The sequence below is a fragment of the Cryptomeria japonica genome, chromosome 2 (genome assembly GCF_030272615.1).
Source record: "Cryptomeria japonica chromosome 2, Sugi_1.0, whole genome shotgun sequence".
NCBI classification, from domain to species: Eukaryota; Viridiplantae; Streptophyta; class Pinopsida; order Cupressales; family Cupressaceae; genus Cryptomeria; species Cryptomeria japonica.
Genome location: NC_081406.1, coordinates 167759096 through 167782075, shown reverse-complemented (window position 1 = coordinate 167782075; position 22980 = coordinate 167759096). Strand labels below are relative to the sequence as shown.

The 22980-nt window shown below is 35.7% G+C and overlaps 1 protein-coding gene across 1 annotated transcript in view; it reads left to right on the top strand.

Moving 5' to 3' along the window:
- The window catches only part of LOC131065962 (probable leucine-rich repeat receptor-like serine/threonine-protein kinase At3g14840), a 128067-nt gene extending 105583 nt beyond the window's left edge, over positions 1 to 22484 (top strand). The window contains exon 7 of the mRNA XM_058000577.2: positions 22466 to 22484. Coding sequence (XP_057856560.1) covers positions 22466 to 22469 — 4 coding nt within the window. The 3' untranslated portion in view covers positions 22470 to 22484. The remainder of the gene's footprint in view (positions 1 to 22465) is intronic.
- The last annotated feature ends 496 nt before the right edge of the window (positions 22485 to 22980 follow it).

The following is a 22980-nucleotide window of genomic DNA, read 5'->3' as shown; positions in this document are numbered from 1 at the left end:
GATATCCCAACCCATAGAACACGGATTTTATGCATCCACCACACAAGCACCAGGGGATTTTGACTTGCATCAAGACCACAAAAGTATTTGCATAATGATACTGAGGGAAACTATCGATATAACATAGTGTTACCAGTTGATTTATAGCTTTCACTAAAATCACAAATATTTCTATAGATAACCTAAAGAAAGTACCACTTGGGTCATTCTCCCCTCACTCGACCTTATAGGCTACTCGAGGGGATAGACCCTCCTACTTAGAAAGTAAAATTGAGCATCTCTAACACTTTTCTCTTGCACCTACGACCACAAGAGCCAGAGGGAGAGGATAATGTGTGTTAGCAATAGGACCACTCTACAGATGCACAAGCGTGCAAGACACAAAAGACATGGGGTTCATTCCTTTACTTGAATTGAAGTGTGCCTAATTACTCAAAAGACACAACATGTCCATTCCCTTAATTGAATTAAAGTGTGCCTAATTATGCAATAAGACACAAAATAAAGAAGGAAATGAAACAAATGAAATGAGAAAATTTGTTCTAACAAAACCCCACTTTCTTTAGCGGTCCTACATGCCAAATGTTAGTGTTTAAGCACTTAGGGGTCTTCTTATAGCTCGAAATGTTGCAAAAACATTAGTAAAACCATCCAACAACACACAAATTAGCTGATTAGTACTAAAATAGCATGCTGGAAAATCATATAAATCATAATTAGTGATCCCGCTACTATGTGGTGCAAACCTTTAACCTGTTGTTTTAAGCAAACCACTGTTTTAGGGTGCAAACCCACTATTTCAGGGTGCAAACCTTCTGGTTTAAGCGAACCCACTGGTTGTCTAAAATGTGTTCCCGCTATTTGTCTAAAATGTTAAAACACAAGTTAGCTGATTAGTGCCAAAAATAAAATTTGGGAAAATCATGTAAATGATAATTAGATATCCCACTATTGTGTGGGGAAAATTCGTTGTTTTTAAGTGAACCCACTAGCATAAGATAGCAAACCCGTTGGTGCAAGATAGTGAACCTACTAGTGCAAGATAGAAAACCCATTGGTGTAAGGTAGAAAACCCATTGGTACAAGATAGTGAACCTACTGGTGCAAGATAGGGAGCCCACTGGTGCAGGATAGGGAGCCCACTGGTGCAGGATAGCAAACCCGCTGGTTTAGGGTACGAACCGGCTAGTGCAAGATAGCAAACTTGCTTTTTCATTTAGAAAGAAGCCAATAATCATTTATAAAAACCCAAAACCTAAAGAAAATTTTAACCTTCCGTAAAAAAGTGATGATGGTGATCCCGCGGTCATATGGAAATGATATTAGCGAACCTGCAGTTTTAGGATGCAAACCCACAGTTTTAGGGCATGAACCCACTCTTTCAGGGCATGAATCCGTTGTTTCATGAAATCATAGGATTGAGAAAATAGACTTCTGCCTAGGCAAAAATCAGCTTGTAGATCTTCTTTTTTTCCTACAAGTGCTCAAAATCTGCAATAAACGCACTCACACAACAAAAAACGTTAAATGACCCATGAAGTGGGTCTCATCGGATGTGTGAGAAATGTGTGAGGGAAAATGTGCGTGTGAATACAAAGGATAAAAGATAAACTAATTAACCAAAACAAGCCATTAAACTCAACACTTCAAGATCGAAAATGGTAAAATCAAAGAAAAACACAAAAAAAAGCTTTGCAAATGCCAATTCCTTGCATCAATTTGATTATTCCGCAATTGGATGTGTGCTCATGACGTCGATTTAGATGCTCGATTGTGCTCCATGATTTGATGAAGGTGATAATGCAAATGATAATGGATGTGTGAGTGTGAGTAGTGATTTCAGTTGAGTAACAATGCATTGAATGAATAGTTGATTTGAGAAGATTTGGTCTAAAAATGGAGGGATTGAATAGAAGATGAGAGGAAGGAGAGGGGGTGTGAAGAGGAGACACTTTTCCTCCAAAAAAGGACAAGTGGCTCAACAAGAGGGAAGAGGAATGACATGTGTCCATGAGGACACATGTCTATTTTGGGCAAAGCCAACCAAAAATAGGATATTTTCCCCAAAAAAGGGGAAAAGAGGTTAGGATCTGCACATATGGAGGTTAGGAGGGATAGGATAGGGGGAGGTTTGGAGGATGACTAGGTTGGGGGAGATTAGGATAGATAGGGTTGGTTGGAATCCTAGGGTTCAGACAAGGGTTAGGTTAGATGAGGGGTTACGGTTAGGAGCCATGTGCTCAATAGGATTTGAGTCTAATTAATTAATTGAATTAATTAATCTATGGGGGTTTTGGGAAAGGGGATATTTAATTAATTAAAGGTAATTAATAAAATGGGATGGAAGAACAAGGATGATTAATTAATTAGGAGGATGTGATAATAAATTAATTAGATTAATTAATTAAGAGGATGGGATAATCAATTAATTTGATTAATTAATTAGGAGGATAGGATAATTAATTAATTGGAACAAAGGGATTTGGGAGATTAATTAATTGGAAGAATAGGATTTAAATTTGATTAAATTAATTAGCCAAATTTAGGGGTCTACAGTTACAAAGTTTATCAATCGAGCAGGCAAAACTCGATCTCCGATACTACAATATTTTTAGTATCTCAGATGCTCAAGGAAGATAAAAGGTGTGATCTGTGTACATTTCTCCTGAATGAATTGATAAGTAACTTGAAGAAGATTAAAAAAGACAAGAAACAAACTTTCAAGTTTGGGTCCCTTCTTATTTGTTTGGCGTTATACTTCTTGAATGAGATCCCTGGTATTAGAAAAGTCTAGTGGGCTTATGAAAAATTGGTGGTTGTGTAAATCAAGGAAGGATTGATGGGTATAGGTGATGATACAATGAGAATAACTACCTTATGGGGCTATTTAAAGAATTTTCAAGCCTCTATGAAAGCCAGAGAAATATTTCATAAGGAGATAGTTGAGAAATATGAGAAGATAATTTGTTTTATGGTTGATACAGATCAATGCCATATGGAGGTTGTTTAGCTAAGGATAGTGTGGATCATGCCCATGGGGTATGAAGTTGATGTTATCACACTTGAAGCTATTGGAAATTTGGTGGAATTGATTATGTGTTGCATTGATGTCAACACTAGTTGTTTTGTTGTCTATCAGATTCTGGTAGAGTGGCTGGATCATGATGAACATTCTGGTGATATGTTTTGATTGTTGGAATTGGTTTGGATTGGTTATTCATGTGTTCGTGATGCATATCTCATTTAGTTGGTTTGGTATTTGATGATCTAGATGTTGTCATATGTTCTAGTAAGCCTTTTGGTTATCAATAAGGGCTTTACCGACAGAGCTTTATTGAAGATCTTTTGATAAATCTGATAAGTGGTGTTGGTGCGGCTTCTAGAATGTTATCTGGATGTTGATGGTTATCATGTTTGTGTTCCATTTGATTGGTGATGTTTCATTTGGCTTATGGTGACCTATTTTAGGTTTGGTTCTATTCTGCTAGGTTATGGACCGGTTTGTGTAACGTACTGGTTGATGTTCCCGATGCGTTATCGATTGGATTTATTGATTACTTTATGTTGTTTTGGTCTTAGGACTACCTGGTTTATTATTGGTTTGTGGGATTATGTAATATATTTATTGTATTACCTTTTAGGTCACCAACCTAATTGTTTAGGTCCCGGGTTGATATATATATGATGTAAGATCTTTTTGTAGATAAAGGGAATATGGTTATGGGATTATCTGTGTGAGAATAAGGTTGTAATCATATGTAGAGGTTTTGGTTGATCATAGGTGATTGAATTGGGTTTGTGAAAGAGTTTTAAGACCTTCGGTATTGAGCTTAACCAGAACTATACTCAGGCATAGGAGATGCTATTCTTGTAGTTCACTCATCTTTCTAGATTGTTGTCTTGATTTATTTTGTAGTCAGTGAGGCTCCTTTGTGATGAGGAATGTGCTCTAGGTTGTTGGCCTTCTTGTATGTGTAGGCCCCTCTTATTGTAATCACATACTTGTGGCAGAAGTATTATCTAACTATGGGTAGGCTTCCCATCGAGGTTTTTTCGTTTACCGAGTTTTCCACGTACAAATCTTGGTGTTATGTGTTGTGGATGGATGGTAATTGTTCTATGATTTATGTTTGTGCTTAATTGTTATATCTTCTATTCTGGTATTTGGTTTATGAATTCTGGTAAAAGGTTTTGTTTTCTTAAAGTTTCATAATCTGTTGACAACTGATTCACCCCCCCTCTCAGTTGTCCACCGATTATCCTAATAGAAGCATACACACAACATCTACTAAGTCAATCAGTAGATCTGAAGGAAGAAAGATTTGGAACTTTTCTAGAAAAGGACCTTAATCTGCATAAGAAATTCATTGAGGCCGAAAGGAAGAGGAAGGTGAGAAAGGAGGTCGAGGAATTTGCTGAATACATGTGTATTACCTAGGAAGCAGTGTAGAAGGAAAGGGAGAAAAACATTGTAAAGGAGGAAGATGTGGTGAAACCACAACATAAACTAGTTCATGCCAAGTAGCCCAAGGCCAAGTCTAGCAAATCAACACTTGCCCCTAGTGTGCAAAAACTGGTACCTCCACCTAAGCCTAAACCAATAGTGTTTATCAGTGGAGCAGAGAAAAGAAAGACGGAGAAGCCTATAAGATAATATTCTGCAACAGAAGAAGAGACATAGTTGGATGAAGAGATAAGGAAAGTAAAGAAGAATGCTACATATGAAATGGTAGTCTAGAAGCTTACATCCAGTGATGCTCCTCCTGCTAAGAAAGATAAGCCTCAAGTAGAGTCATCTAGAAAGGTTGGACTAGGCAAGAAGAAGAAGTTTTAAATAGATTAGGTCTCAAGTCTGGTAAGATAGAAAGCCCATATGAAATTGTACCTCCGTTGACCTTGCAGTAGTTAATTGATGAAATTTTGCAAGATAGTAATTTGAAAACGTTTATGTATATTATGAAAATTTTGAGGATAAAGACCAACAAACAGTAGAAGAAACAATCATAGTGTATATGGATAAATTTAGTAAGGTTTTGATAGAGTTATCATCTATGATCCCAAAGAGCTTGTATGATATTTTAGATGCCCAACGACACACCACCAACATAGAAGATGAAAGGTTGAGAGAATTTACATTAGTAAAGATATGTTTAGAAATATTTAGAGAAGAAATACCTAAAATTTTGGGACTTGCAAAGGAAAACTTCTGAAGTAAGAATAGAGTGATTAAAATAATGATTGGAAGGGTAGATTGGTGCAGGAGCACCTAAGGGTTGAATATCCCTTAACCAATTTTGTCATGTACATACTATGGACTTGCTCTAAGTCCATTTTGTTTGCAGTTTTTGAAATTTTTCCTATTGACAAGACCTACCCCGATTGGCAGAACTTGTCCCGATGCAGTCGCCAGTGGTTGGAGAGAAGTTATCGGGTATTAGACGGAGTAGTTTTACGCTACCCCGATGACCCGATGGGAAAGAAAGCATTCTATTGTCATTCATTTTGAACTTCAAACCCATGAACCAAATTAGTTCAATGTTCAAAATGTCTTTTGTAAGCCGTGGCAATGTGTTGTTGTATAACGAGCAGATGTCTTTATTTTAAGTTATTTTCCATACTTGAACTTTGAACCAATATTCAAAGTGGTTCAAAAGGTTCAAGCGGTTCAAAAGGTTCAAGCGGTTGAAATGGTACAAGGTTCAAGAGTTCACTTCTAAGGCTCTTGATGATAATGAAAGTGGCATGGCTCCATTTTATGCCGACGGCCCGATGACAAAGCACAAGTGGAGGAGCATCGGACGAAGATATTTCTTGTTATCCCAATGCTTGATGGAACATCACAAAGTCGAGCATTGGCCATCGGGTTAACCCATTTGGTGGGTCCCCGATGACTTGATGGAAATTCCCAGAGACCAAAGACAAGCATCATCTATCGGACGAAGGGATTTATTATCGATAGAAAAAGTGTAAGTGGTGGACATAATCATCGGACATCGGTGGCTCCGTGTTGAGGTTACACCGAAACCCGATAGAAAGTGCGCAACCGAAGGAGTTTCATCAGGAACTAGGATTTGATGTTACCCCGAATGCCGATGGAAAAAGAACCAACAGAGGAGCCGGTTATTGGGTATCGGTGTAGGTGTGTTTTGGTTATCCCGATCATCCGATGGAAAGGTGCGGATTTTTACAAGTCGCCAATGAGCATCGGAAGCTAGGTTCTGATGCTATGCTGATGACCCGATATGGAACTATTTTCTTTCCATTATGTAACCATCTGTGTTTCCATGATGGATGGATGAGCTATAAAAATCCACAAATATGAATTGTAAGGGGTTGATGGTATCATTTGGATAAACAAAAAGAAATAAAAAAGTCTATTTCCTAGTTTTGATCGCTGAAGTATTGTTCTGTGTTGTTTTGTTAAGTTTTTCATTACAGTTTTGTAACTAGAGTTTCCTTGTTGTTGTTCTTTCTTTATTTTGAATCCACATTGTAAATATGGCTCTATCTTGAAACTCCACTATGGGATCCACGCAGCCATTGGAGCACTTTAGAAGAGCAAAAAATGTATAGTATGAGTAAAATAGCAATAGGAGGAAACTAGGAAATGGCAATCACCATTTCTGCATACTAAGCCTAGGAAAGCTTGGAACCGGCTAGGTTTCACTAATGTAATGAAGATAACTTGTAGGGAAAGTATCTATTGAGAGATGGAAGAAGATCGAGAAGGCTACAAGACTGAAACCGTGACATTGTGAATTCAATAAAGAAAAGTTTGATAAACCAAACAAGATGGGTGGTTTTGCAATAAGAGAATATATGTGTGTGTGTCCTACACCCCTACAAGGATGTAGTGAGCAAGCTTACTTTGTGAGCTTGAGGAAGGTGAGATAAGAAAACAAACGATATGAAAGCCCTTAGGAGTCTAGTAGAGTAGACTTGAAACCCGAGAAGGGATAAGAGAAAACCATCAAAGAAGACTAATTGATGGTTGATTAGGGTTCCTCCCTATCATAGATGAAGTAGTAAAGGACACTGAAGACATTTTAAGGACAATTTTGAAAGAAAATGGCTATCAAGTTATTTTCAGAGAAGAATATGTTGGACAGTTCTAATACCAGGAGAAAACTAAGAGGGGGGGGGGTGGATCAGTTTTGTACGAATTTTCATAGTTAATGCAGATTATAACCTTTATACCGAAGCATAAAGAAACCAATATACCAGAGCATAAAGAAACCAACACATTGAAAGATAAAGCATGAAAGCATAGTACACACAACACCAATATTTTTGACGTGGAAAACCTGGTAAAGGGGAAAATGATGATGGGAAACCCTACACACAATCAGATAATACTTTTGCAACAGTATGTGAAATAATTACAATGGGAATTGCACTTGAAATTAGGCCAACCACCTAGAGCTCACTGCTCATCACAAAAGAGAAGTCTCATTGACTTACATAAACATCAGACTACAATCCATAAAGAATTAACTATGAAAGTAGCATCTCCTAGTGCTTGATATAGTTTTGATTAAGCACAGATGTCTGTCCTGTAACACCAAATTCTTCACAACCTTTTTCTGAATGATATATCATTGTTCACACATAAAAATTTCTCTAATAATGCAGACATAACCATTGACACCATCCATACCCAAGTTACATGAATAAGTAACCTATAAATACATATCATCAAACTTAATGATAAGGTCGACAAAACTCTAAACCCATAAACCCATAATTACAAAAATTATATTACATGATATGATTAGACCAATATTATGATTTACATTACATAGCATGGACCTAATTCAAATACCCAAACAATTACATCCACTAGAAATCATGCTAAGACCAATATCCAACATGTTTTGCCAACTGGTAGAAACCCTTAGTGCAATAACATAGAATATCTAAGAAGATCCAAATAGGACTACCATATCATCATGCCAGCCAACATGAAGCCACCAAAAAATTACAACACAATCAAGAAGCACCTTTATCACATTATAAATCATTTCCATAAGCCGAACCAAAATCATCTAACCAAGTCATCAAATATCACTAATCAGTAGAGCTAACCGATACTAGGAAATACCAATCGGGAACATAAGTGATAGCTTCCAGAGCACCAAATCATGAACCAATATAATATGATAAGCATATAACCATCCTGACTAACCATCCAAAACTGAATCTAGGGATCTAATCATACTGGATCAGAATCAGAACAAAAACCAAGACAAACACCAAGTCTAACTGGGATATGTCCAACCGAGATAGAAGAACCATATCCAACTAGGATACAGTGTTGATATCAATGATAACACATAATCAATATTGCCAACAATCTCTCCCTTTGGCATTGATGGTAACATTGAATGTGAAAAACATCCAAGTGCCAAGGAATGCCAACAATCTCCTAAAGACTGGTCTGAAATATATCTCCCCCAAGGATTAATTGATAAACACGTGAACACCATCTCCTCCTTTGACATCAATGGAAAAGGACAGATACCAAACCAAAAAGAAAAACTGAACTAGACAACTGACTACTCCCTCTAAGTAGTAGCATCATCTCATCAACCCGGATCAGGAAGTATGTCTGATAGGCTCACTGGATTGATGTATTCCTACATCACTAAGTCTCTTCCAAAGGGGTGGTGACCCCCAACTGATCTATGAGATATTCAAAAGTATCTTTAGGAAATGGCTTTGTTAAAATATCTTCAATTTATTCTTTAGTAGGCACATAAACCAATCTGACTTCCTTTGCTTCAACCTTTTCCTTCAATAGATTATAGCTTATAGAAATATGTTTTGATTAGGAATGAAATACTAGATTCCTTAACATATCAATAGCAATAGCACTATAATAGTGAATAACAATAGGGTCATCATAACTTACCCTTATATCTTTCAACATTTGTTTCATCCATAAAATCTTAGTACAGTTAGTTGCAGCAGCAATGTATTCAACTTCATCAGTAGATAATGAAGTGCATGATTGTTTCTTGCTAATCCATGAAACCAATTTATTTCCAAGAAATAATGTATCACCTATAGTGCTCCTCTTACCATCCACATCTCCTGCCTAATCAAAGTCTATCTAGGCACATAGTTTGAAATCATCATCTTTTGGATACATAACCCATACTCTATTGTACCTGCTAAATATCTGAATATCCTTTTAACACCAATATCATGAGTTTCTCTAGGATCTAACTGAAATCTAGAATCAATACAAACAACATTCATTATATCAAGTCTACTCTAAGTTAAGTACATCAATCCACCAACCGTTGATTTGTATCTGCTTGGATTTATTCTAGGAGATTCATCATCCTTTGACAATTTGCAACCAGTTATCATAAGAGTACCGAAAGGTTTAGAATTCTCAAGTCCAAATTTCTTAAGCAATTCCCTCACATAGTTTGACAAATGAAAATACCTTTATCGATCTGAGTAATCTACAAACCTAAGGAAAATTTCATCTCACCAATCATAGACATTTCAACTTCATTCTTCATATCATCAGCAAATTTCATGCATAAACTTTCTTCTCCATCAAAAATGATATCATCCATAAAGACTTCAACGATCAGTATATCATCATCCTCAATTTCATAATATAAGTTACTATTAGCATTACCTTTGCTAAAACCAAGTTTTGAAAGATATTTATCTAATCTAGCATACCATTCTCTAGGGGCTTGTTTCAATCCATATAAAGCTTTCTTCAATCTGCAAACCATGTCCTTGTCCTCTGGTAAATAAAATCCATTAGGCTACTCAATGTAGACTTCCTCTTCAAGATATCCATTCAGAAATGCACATTTGACATCCATTTGATATACCTTGTAGTTCTTGTGTGCAACATAGGCAAGAAATAGTCTTACCGCTTCAATTCTTGCAACCAGAGCATAAGTTTCATCATAATCAACTCCTCCTTCCCGTGAGTACCCTTTACAAACCAGTCTAGCTTTATTTCTCACAAATTGACCTTCCTCATTTAATTTATTCCTAAAAACCCATTTAGTTCCAATAATATTTTTATCTTTAGGCCTAGGAAACAATTCCCAAGTCTTATTCTTTTCTATCTGATCTAGTTCCTCTTCCATTGGTTTCATCCAATTCTCATCTTTAATTGCTTCAATAAAATATTTCGGTTCAATTTAATAAATTAAACATACCTCTTCAACAACTAACCTTCTTCTAGTCATCACACCTTTCCTTTTATCTCGAATGATCTAATCTTTAGAATGATTCAACTTCACATACCTAGGAGTTTTCAAATTGTCTTGACTCTCTGATTCTTTCTGCCCTTCATCAGTCATAATGGAATTTTCTGATGTTACCAGAGCAATTAGATCTATGCTCTGAATTGATTCTTGCACTATTGGTTTTGATCTGACAAATTCATCTTCCGGTCCATAGTCATATGATCTAATTTGATTGTTATCTTGCTCATCCACCTTGACATTTATGCTTTCCATTATCCTATTCAATATTTTTTTATAACATCTATATGTTTTTCTCTTAGTGGAATAACCCAAAAATATTCCTTCATCACTTCTAGGATCAAATTTTCCTAAGGCATCATCTCTTCTAATATAGCATTTACTTCCAAAAATTCTAAAATATCTGACAATAGGAGTATGACCAAACCATAATTCATAAAGAGTCTTACTAGTATCACCTTTTATGTGTACTCTGTTGAAAGTGTATACTACAGTATTGGCATCTTGTCTCCAATAAATATTAGGTAATTTGGCTTCCATCATTATTGATCTTGCAACATCTAAGATAGTTCAGTTCTTCCTTTGCACTATTCCATTCTGTTGTGGGGTTCTAGGTGCAAAAAATTGTCTTTTGATTCCATGCTTCTCACAAAATTTGTTGAACTCACCGGATGTAAACTCATTGCCTTGATCTGATCTTAAACATTTTATCTTCAATCCTATTTTTGTCTCAACCATAGCTTTAAAAAAAATTAATTTCTCAAGAGCTTCAAATTTTTCTTTAAAAAATGCACCCATGTCATTCTAGAATAATCATTAATAAGAAACATAAAGTATCTATCACCTTGAAAACTTTTAGTCCTTGCCGGTCCACGTAGATCAATATGAATAAAATCAAGAATTTCATTAGATCTATCCTATATGATTCTGAAAGAAGTTCTAAATTTCTTACCCATTTGACATTTTCTACATACCAGATTATGAGGTTTAACAATCTTGGACAAATCTCTGACAGCCTATGTTGAACTGATCTTGACTATGCAATCAAAATTTACATGACACATCCTCTTATGCCATAACCAACTTTCATCAATATGAGCAATCAAGCAAGCCTTCTCACTGGAGTTCTGATGAAAGATGTTTCCTTTGGTCTGACTTTCGAATGCAATCTCCAATCCAGATCTATTGATTCTTGCATTTTTCATCTTTAAATTGCAAATGAAATCCTCTATCCACCATCTGACCTACACTCAAACTATTATGTTTTAATCCTTCAACATAATAAAAATTGTCAATATTGGTCTTACCATCTAGGGATATTGTTCCTTTGCCTTTGATCCTGCATGCTTTGTTGTCTCCAAATCTGACTAGTCCACCATCAAATTCTTGCAGAGTTAGAAATTTCCTCTTGTCACCAGTCATGTGATGTGAGGAACCACTATCTATAACCCACTCGTCCTTCTCTTCAATTTTAGCATCTAAATCTTTCTCCTCAGTATGAGTTGCTTCAATGACAAGTTCTGTAGAATCATCCTTGATAGGAATAAAGACCCAATCTTTATCGGAGATTCCATTACCAGATCCACTTATAGGTTCATCATTATCATCATCATCAGTAATACCAAAATCATCATCACCAACATAATAACATGATTTATCCTTATTCCTTCTAAATCTAGGTCTTCTCTGATATTCCGGGTTAGGCTTATAATTCCTCATAAATCTATCATGATTCTTCGCAGCTCTTTCAGGACATCTAGAAGCAAAATGACCAATCTTATTGCATGAAAAACATTTAAAAGGCACTTTTCTCTTCATACTTACTTCTAGCCGATCCTTTAGGGATTCTTCTAGAAATTAGGGCTTTCAACTCTTGAAGTTCTATGTCTTCTCTCTCAATGTCTTCCATATCTTTAGCATATAACTCCTTCCAATCTATATTCTTCTTACCAGAGGTAGATGCTTTAAATGCAGTCTTTGTCTTAGTAGCACTCTGATCCCCAAGTTCCTCAAGTTCAAAAGCAGTCAAATTCCCAAGTAATGTATCTCTAGTAACAGGGGACTTGACATTGTCCAGAGTTCATTAATTGTAGTAGCCTTCATCTTGTAAGTCAGAGGTAGAACTCTTAGAATCTTTGACACAACCTCATCCTCACTAACTGATCCACCACAACGTTTGATTCCCATGACAATCTCATTTACTCTATCCATGAAAGAACTTATCTTCTCATCTTCTTCCGTCTTCAAAGTTTCATATCTCACCCGGAAACCTTCAAGTTTTGCAATCTTTACTACTTGGTCAGCTTCATAGAGAGTTTCAAGCTTTAGCCAAATCTTCTTTGCATTCTCGAACTCTATGGCATTCAATAACTTCTCATCAGATAGGGCACTTAGCAATGCTTATTTTTCTATGACATCATTTTCAGCTCTCTTTTGTTCATCAACATGTGTTGGTGTTCTAGAATTAGGATCATAAGGTATATGCCCTTTCTCCACTATCTCCCAAACTTCAACTCTAAGACATCTCAGATGAATCTTCATTTTCTCCTTCTATATTTTGTAATTTGTGTCATCAAATCTAGTACTCTCCTTCCAGTAGGGATTAAATGTAGAACTTGATGATGATGCCATTGGATCTCCTCAAGCAGTTAAGCTTTTGCAGTGAGGACTAGGCTCTGATACTAATTGTTAGACAAATCTGATACTAGGAGAAAATTAAGAGGGGGGGAATGAATCAATTTTCTACCAATATTCACTATTAATGCAAATTATAACCTTTATACTAGAGCACAAAGAAACCAACACAATGAAAGATAAAGCATGAAAGCATAGTACACACAACACCAATATTTTTGACGTGGAAAACCCTATAAAGGGAAAAACCACTGTGGGAAACCCTAACCACAATCAGATAATACTTCTGCAGTAGTATGTGAAATAATTACAATGGGGATTGCACTTGCAATCATGCCAACCACCTAGAGCTCACTGCTCATCACAAAAGAGAAGTCTCACTAAATTACATAAACATCGGACTACAATCTAGAAAGAATGAACTATGAAACTAGCATCTCTTAATGCTTGATACAGTTTTGGTTAAGCACATATGTCTTCCCTGCAACACCAAATCCTTCACAACCTTCCACTGAATGATATATCATTATTTGCACATAATATTTTCTCGAATAATGCAAACATAACCATTGACACCATCCATACCCAAATTACATGAATAAGTCACCTATAAATAGAGATCATCAACCTTAATGATAAATTCGGATAAACCCTAAACCCATAAACCCTAAACCCATAAACCAATAATTACAAAAATTACATTACATGATATCACTAGACCAATATTATGATTTACATTACATAGCATGGACCTAATTCAAATACCCAAACAATTGTATCCATTAGAAATCATGCTAAGACCAATATCCAACACGTTTCACCAACCGATAGAAACCTTTAGTGCAATAACACATAATATCTAACCAGATCCAAATAGGACCACCATATCATCATGCCAACCAATGCAAAGCCACCAAAAAATTAGAACATGGTCAAGAAGCACCTTTAGCACATTAGAAATCATTTACATAAGTTGGACCAAAATCATCTAACCAAGTCATCAAATATCGCTAACCGGTAGAGCTAACTAGTACCAAGAAATACCAACCTGGAACATAAGAGATAGCTTCCAAAACACCAAATCACGAACCAAAAGAACATGTTAAGAATATATCCATCTTGAATAACCATCCAAAACTAAATCCAGGGATCTGGTCATACTCGATCAGAATCATAGTCAAAACTAAGACAAACACCAAGTCTGACCAGGATAGGTCCAATCGGGATAGCAGAACCATATCCAATCAAGATACAATGTTGACATCAATGACAAAACATAATCAATATTGAAAATAGAATGATACCCAACCAAAAGGAAATTCAATTAAAGACACTTCTCCTCTAGTAATTCATGTGCAGACAGAAGTTCCATAGGATCAGCCAACTGTACAAATTGATCTGGTTGAACAGGTTGCTCCAGTTGATACCACTGAAAATAAAGTTGTGGATAACTCTAGTGATGCTACTCAGGATCCTCCTAAGATAGAAATAATTACAAAAATGATAGCAGAGGAGTTAGGTGAAGTGGGGTAGAATAAAGATGATGGCAGAGTTAGTGAAAAAGGTGAAGAGGATGAAGAGGACAAAAATGTAGAATTGATGAAGGAAAAGAGTGTAGAGCAAATAGATAAAGCTTCGACAAACATGACCGAATCTACTATCCCTGATAAGGGAAAGAAGATTTCAATTAAAGATGATCTTTTTCATGGTCTGGTAGATCTAAGAACCTTATCCCCTCTTCAAGAATTAAAGTTGGCCACTCTTGTGCAGATCAAGGCCAATGAGGACTTACTCAAGTCCGCCTCAGAAGAGAAGGAAGTGATATCTTTGGCCACTGCATTTTTGGAAAAAGTTTTGCCTGACCTTAAGAAAATTTCAAATGACTCACCATCTAGTAAGCTGAAGGATATGTTGAATAAATTTGAATATAATTTTGTATGATTAGATAAAGTGACAGATATAAAGGTTTTGAATAAGTTCAATGAGATGAGACTTCAAACATATTTGAAGACAATTGAAGATGACAGAGAAGTTTTGAAGACTCTGGTGAAGAGTGCAATGAATGCATTAAGCGAAGGCAAAAAAATATTTAAATAATGCCTATTTTTGCCTAAGTTTACTATAGACATTGATAAGAAAATAAGAGATTTTGAAGGGAAGCTAGCTAGTATCAGCAATTCATTTGCCCCTCATTCAACTTTTCCTAGTTCCCTTGAAACCCAAATAATGAATTTTACTGACAAAATAAAGAATTTGAATAAAGAAAAAGAGAATATGTTGAGCAGAGTGGGAGAATTGAGAAGACTGATTACTCCCCGGATGGACACCTTACTTGGAGCTTAGCAAGATGTAGTCAATGCTCTAGGTAAATAGGTGCCATATGATCTTAAAGGAGTTGAAGTGCATGCATGCATGTTCTGTTCTCTTATTAATATTTTATATTGTTTCTTGAGAGGATAGAATGGGTACTTACAGTCCCTAAAGATTACCTATGTAGATGTTTTTAAATTCATGTAAATTATTGTATTCTTTTGTACATAAGTTTTAGTCAATGCTCTAGGTAAATAGGTGCCATATGATCTTAAAGGAGTTGAAGTGCATGCATGCATGTTCTGTTCTCTTATTAATATTTTATATTGTTTCTTGAGAGGATAGAATGGGTACTTACAGTCCCTAAAGATTACCTATGTAGATGTTTTTAAATTCATGTAAATTATTGTATTCTTTTGTACATAAGTTTTAGTGGATCCCTACCCTTTGCCATTGTTGTCAAAGGGGGAGAGAGCAGTGAAAAATGGAGAGAATTGGGAGAGTGCAATAAAAAGTGATGCTTAATCTTAGGGTGAGTCTTGGAGTTAGTTGAGTGTACAGATTTTAGATTGTTAGATTACTTATCATTTTTCACAGTGTTGCCATCAATGACAAAGTGGGAGATTGTTGGAATTTGATGTTGTTCCGGTGATGCTTCAGTGAAGACTGGTGATATCTGATGCATGTAGATTCTTATGAATTATCATTTATGGAAACTTATCTTTCTGATCTTATCTAGTATGGAGTTCTGGTTAACCAGATGTCTTGAGTAAGTTTTATGGTATCTAGTCTATCCAGTGAAGCTCAGTGTACAGTTTTGTGGGCATTTCTCATTTTTGGTGAAGCGGATTTTGGTTTTGGTGATCAAGTTTAGTTGGCCGAGTATCAAAAGAAGATTATCATGAAAATCCACCCTCTAGTATTGCTTCCTAGCCATTTTGAAGATCCAATATCTTGTAGAGGAGTAAAACAAAAATATCTTCATTATTATTGATGTATCGTGTGGTCCGAATTTCTTGGATAGATTCTGGTGATTGTTGATGTGTTAGAGATAATTGGCGAGATTGACAGGAAGCATGTGAACATATATTTTGGGTCTATAATATGTTTTGGAAAGGATTTGAGCCGACTTGTAGCATTGCACGTTTCATATTCTGATATTTTGTGAAGCCAACTTGTAGGAGATCAAATTTGCTAGTGCGGATATATAAGTTCAACTTGGTTAATTCATTTGGGTTTGGATATGATCTATGAGATGATTTTGGAGCAATTGAGAATATTTTCACATGTTCATCCTTGAATTTTGTTGATATGGTAAACAAAGTAGAGCATAATAGAGTAGTTTAGCATAACAGTGCATTAATAGATCACTTTATGCCTAACCAGAACTGGCATAGTTGTTGGCAATTGACACCCATCCAGTGATTTTTGATGCTTGACTAATGATTTAGGGTTTTCATTGATGTCAACTCTTCTTGGAGATTTTATTTAGTGGTCGTGATTCCTCTTATTAGGAAGCATGAGTTAATTGGTAGCCAGTTAACCGATAAATCAAGATTATTCTAGTGCAATTTTGGTCCGGTAAGATTTGCGGTGTTTGCGGTGATTTTGGTAGCTAAGTTCAAGGTGTAAATGATGAGGCTGACATTGGTGTAATATTTTGGAAATTGTTTTGGTCTGGTGCTATGTCTTGTTAGAGATTGAAGATGACTTGAAGCTACACGTTACATTTTTGATAGCTGACTTGGAGGAGATTATTTCTGATATGACTGGATATATAAGATTGAGTTGGTGATTGGCTTTCAATGTATTACTATTGTGGTGATCCATTTTAGTTTGATTGAGCAAAGTTTCACATGTGCATTTGATTCCCAAGTGATCTAGTAGTTGACTGACACAAAAATAGAGCATATTGCAAAGTGAGTACAGTTAGAGATCTTGTGCTTAACTGGAACTCATTCTTTCATTGTCATATGCTATTTTAGAGTTCTTTTATTGTATTTTCTCATTATAACTAAATTGTAAGTCAATGAGACTTCCCTGAAGGTTGTAGCCTTTTGAGTCATTGTAATTGAGAAGTGAACTCTAGGGAGTGAGCCTGAATGCAAGTGCATTCCCCATCTATGTAATATTTATGTACTCCTAGCCATAGTATATGAATATTGTGGGTCCTAGCCCCACCGTGGTTTTTCCCTTTTTGGGTTTGTAAGGAAGTTAAGTAGTGGAACAACTTCCTACACTAACCTTGAGAGGAGTGTAATGCAAAATTTTTTATAGATCCTCACAACAGTTACAGAAAAAAAAAATAGATATAATAACATTCAAACCATAACATAGTGTTTTATGTGGGGAAAACCCTTTCGGGAGAAAAACCCCACACTCCAAAAGCCAACCAATGTATTATTTAGCAATTAGAATAGATTACAATATACTTGTAGAGAAATATCTTCACAGGAGTACCACTAATCATAGATTCAAAAGTAATTCAAAAGTCATAAGACTCTTACAAACAATCTCTATCTCATGCACCTCATATATAGGAGATACAATACAAGAAACCATCAAACGATATTACAAAACCATGGGCTAAAACCACCCAATAAGGTGTAGCTGACCTTATCTCCCTTCTAGATGTGCTATGATGTGCCCCTCCCTTTTTATAGCTAATTTATGTGTTTTGATGTATTTTATATTTCCCATTTTAGGAGTACAAACTTCCAGAGGCCATAACTTGAGAACCGTGTGTCCTATTGATGAACTGTTTGAAGTGTCGGTAAGCTCACAAAGTTATCTATTGTCTCGTAAAATGTTGTACCATTTACACCCATTTCTTAGGGTGTTTCAGGGCCTCTAAAGTCCTCAAAATAAAATTTAAACATTTCATTGGACCCCTCCAAAACAAAAAAAATTAATATCTTCAAAACTAGTTGTGATCTTGCGATGTAACTTTACTGGGATGCTTATCTAGCCAACCAAAAGCTTCAGGGAGAATTTTGTACCATTTCATGATTAAATGAAAACTTACTATAAATAGTAACCTCATGTAAATGCAAGGTTGAGACACCATTTTCCCAAAAGGGTTTCCACGTAAAAATTCTTGTGTTGTGGATCTGTGGTTTATTTATTGCTTTCTTATATTTTTAATTGTTAATTTAATTTTTGACAAAACACTGATTCACCCCCCCTCTCAGTGTTCCTTGATTCTAACAATTGGTATAAGAGCCTAGTTCCTCTCAGGAAGCTTAACTGCTTGAGGATGATGAGGGAGATTGATTCAATGGATTCCGGTTTTCAGAGACAACTCAGTGTGGCACTTGAGAATCTTGATGCAACTAGAATTGAGATTTGTACCTTAAAAAACAACTTGAATGTTGCTGATGATTTTATTAATGACCTAAAGGATCAAGCTAACATCTCTAGAGAGAAGAGGAAGGAATTGATGGACAAGCTAAAGGAGAAAGAAGATATGATCATGGAGTACTAGGATAAAGCTAATGAAGTTAACAAGATTGAAAGAGAGAATGTTTCTTTGAAGAATGAGATGCAATCCATTGCAATGAGGTTGACTAAGGAAATTGAGGATTGGAAGAAAAATGAAGAAAATCTGGCACAATAATTGAAGGAAAGAGCATATTAATGCTTTAGGCTTACCTATGAGAATGATCAGTTGAAGCTTAAGTTGACACAATCAAGGAATAATGGTTAAGAACTTGAGAGATAGATTGCTACTTTAAGGGATGAACTTGCTACTGCCAATGAATACAAAGACAAATTCAAAGCTAGCTCAACAAGGCTTGATGAGATGCTGGAAACTCAAAGACATGGAAAGGACATGTGAGGTCTAAGATTTGAGAAAGGTGAATCCTTCGGATTTGGACAAGGCAATGCAAAACCTAATCAAAAGAAGTGCAATAATCCTTCGGTAAGACAACCTAATGCTCACAAATTCAATGGTAGATGCTTTACTTACAATAAGTTTGGTCATATGGAAAATCAATGAAAAAGTAGGATGAATAATGTTCCTACCTTTACCGATCAGTGTTTCATATGCAATAATTCTTGACACAAGTCAAATATGTGTAAAGCAGTAATGAATAAATTCCAAAACAAAAGATTCTATTCTTTTGGAATGTTTGGACATATCTCTAATCAATGTAGGACAAGACCAAATCAGATGAACTTCATACCTATGTAGAATAATGGTGTTTGTCATACATGCATCAAAACTAGTCACATTGCAAAATACTGCAAAAGAAAGAACAATGCTCTGATAGAGAAGAGTAAATTAGATGAGAAGGGAAAAATGAAAGTAGAAGAGATCAAAGACAAGCATGAGAAGATGTGGGTGAGAAAAGATGAATCTAAGGCAGATAGTGGATCTGTACCTGATCCGTTGCAGAACCCTCATCCGATAACTAGGGCTCTTGGCCTTAGGGGGAGGCAAATTCATACAAATCTTGCAGTATCACAAATTTTGTAGTACCTCTTGATGAGATCTATAGTCGATGGATTATAGATGGTAGGAATTGAATTTCAGTTGATGTCTGGAATTCTGATGGCTAATTTCTGCATCTGGTAGCTAAATAGGGCATCTGGTTGGATATCTGATGTGCATTTATTTCAAAATGAAATTAGGGTTTGTGAAGTTAAAAGGACAAATACAAGAATCATTTTTCATTTTGTGAATAGTTTTTTCAATTTGCAAAACAACGTGATCAATACTTTCAGGCAATCAGAGAGCTAGAAGCATTTTGGCAAGAAGGTTAGGGCATCCAACAAAAAGTTAAGGTATTTTTTGAGTGCATATCTAGGCTTAATCTTTTGAAAATTTGAAATGGCATTTGAGACGGAGTTAGATGCAGAGATCCAAAAGGCCCCCAAGAAAGGACAATTTTCAAGGGAAGTCTGGAAGCCTTAATCGGGTGAAGAGAAGAAAGGGCAAAAAGAGAAGAGAGTGAAATCTGAACCCATTCCATCTAGTAGACCAAAGAGAGGATGGAGAGTCAAATCTAACTTGGATGAAGCAATTGAATCTGGTAAGATGGAAATGGCTCAAACCAAGTATGATATTATTCATCCTTTATCTGCTCATGAATTAATTGATGAAATTATCAAGGATTGGAACTTGAAGAATATTTCTATATATTATGAGAATTTAGATGATAATGATAAAAGATAGATCAAGGAAGCTATAGTATTACATTTGGATGTATTTATCAAAACTTTAATTGAGATAGAACGATATCTTCCAAAAGATATATATAGTATTCTTGATGCTAGAAGAAAATCTACAAGTCAAATGGATAAGAAAATAAAGGAAAGTGAACTGGTCAATTAGTGCACCAATATCACTGTTGAAGAAACTAATAGGTTGATTTTGCCAGCAAACAAAAAAGAATTTAGAAGAAAACACAAAATTAACAGCCTTATGGTTGGAAGAGTGGAGGAGATCAAAAAATAAACTATTGAGATATGGAAGAAATTTCTCACTAAGAATTGACTAGTAGAATCTAATTCACATGATCGAGCCACTCGGGTAGAGAACCATCCAGTATCTAATGAAGAAAAGCTGGAGGATACACAGGATGTTACAAAGAAACAAGTTTTGGATTCAACAAAGGTTGAGCCTGATAAGGCAAATGTTAAATAAGTTGAGACAGAGGTTGGTGCACCAGGTGGTGACATCGGTTCACATAAGTCACCCATAGAGGATAAAGCCAAAATCGGATAGGATGAGGCAAAGAAAAATCAAGAGGAGAAGCAAAATATACAAGACAAGGGGAAACGAAAAGTGACAGAAACTCCAATCCTTATGGAAATTGACACTTCCAAAATTCAAAGCCAAGAGATCTTTCCTCAATTTAACATCAATTTTGACAAGCTATTTGATCAAATGTCTCCAGCTGAAAGAATGATTGTTGCTACTGCCCTCCAAGCTCAAGCTAGTTAGGAGTTAGCACAATCTGAGTCAGAAGAAAATAAGCTTATTGAGAAATTAGTTAAAGTTTTAGAATAGATGGTAACACAATTGCAACTTGATGCTAATACAAGTTCATCTAGTAAGCTCAAGCACTTTCTAGATCATATATCTACTCAATTTAATTCTTTGACCAAGGCTTCAACCTGACAGGCTTTGGAGAAATTCAAAGATGCAAGAATAAAAACATTTTTGCAAATGATTGATAGTGATAAGGCCCAACTTGACAAAGAACTAAAATTAATTGATGAGGCTTCATAGGAAGGTGGTAAGATCTATAAGTCTTGTCTAATTTTGACAAATTTTACTACTGAAATAGACAAGCAGATAGATAATTGTAGATGTCAGTTAGCCCAAATTTCTCAGGCATATGATCCCACAACAAACTTGACCGAAAATGTTGAAGGTCAAATTTTGACTCTTTTAGGACAAATCGGTAATTTGGAGAAGGATCGGATGCAAAGAAGGGCAGGTGAACTCCAAAACCTAATTGGTCCCTAGTTAGACACCTTGGTGTGCCATAAGATGGAATATATCTAGAATATGACTCAGGAAACACCAATTGAGTTGCATGCAATAGAATTCCATGCTTATGTTTAGAATGATTTTGTCTCAATTTTGGAGAGATTATGGGCAGGTTGGAATACCTATTTTGGATTTCTTAAGTCTACATATGAAGATATAGTTAAGTGTGTATAGATCTATTCATCTGGTGTATATATATGTATAGGGAATTTCGCATCACACCCTATCTTTGGCATTGCTATCAAAGGGGGAGAGATAAGGTGAAAAATGTATAGGTTGACTGTGTATGGAGTGTACATATTTCTACAAGTTTTTGGGTTATTGATCTAAGGGGGAGCCTTATAATTATTTCATTCTTGATCCAGTGTATAGGTTTCACAGGTTTCAACACTTAGCCATTTTTCATAGCTGTTGCCATTAATGTCAAAGGGGGAGATTGTTGGAAATTGACACTCATCTGGTCATTTTTGATGCTTGACTCATGATTTAGGGTTGTCATTGATGGAAAATCTTCTTGGAGATTCAATATAGTGGTCGTGATTTCTCTTATCCACAAGCAGGAGTTAATCGGTAGCTATTTAATCGATAAATCAGGATTATTCTAGTGTAGTTTTGGTTCCATAAGATTTTTGTTGTTTGTGGTGATTTTGGTGACTAAGTTTGAGGTGTAAATGATGAGGCTGACATTGGTGTAACATTTTGGAAAAAAAATTGGTCTGGTGCTGTCTTGTTAGAGATTGAAGCTGACTTGAACCTACACGTTACATTTTTATAGGTGACTTGGAGAAGCCTATTTCTAATATGACCAGATATATAAGATTGAGTTGGTGATTGGTTTTTAGTGTATTACTGTTGTGGTGATCCATTTTGGTGTGATTGAGCATAGTTTCACTTGCGCATTTGATTCCTAATTGATCTGATAGCTAACTGCGACAGAAACATAGCATATTACAGAGCAAGTACAGTCAGAGATCTTGTGCTTAACATAAACTTATTCTTGCATTTTCAGATGCTATTTCAGAGTTCTTTTATTGTATTTTCTCATTATAACTAAATTGTAAGTCAGTGAGACTTCCTTGAAGGTTGTAGCCTTCCAGGTCATTGTAATTGAGCAGTGAGCCTGAATGCAAGTGTATTCCCCATCTATGTAATATTTATGTACTCCTGGCCATAGTATATGAATATTGTGGGTCCCACTCCCACCATGGTTTTTCCCTTTCTGGATTTCAACGTAAAAAATTTGGTGTTGTGGATCTGTGGTTTATTTATTGCTTGCTTATGTTCTTTACT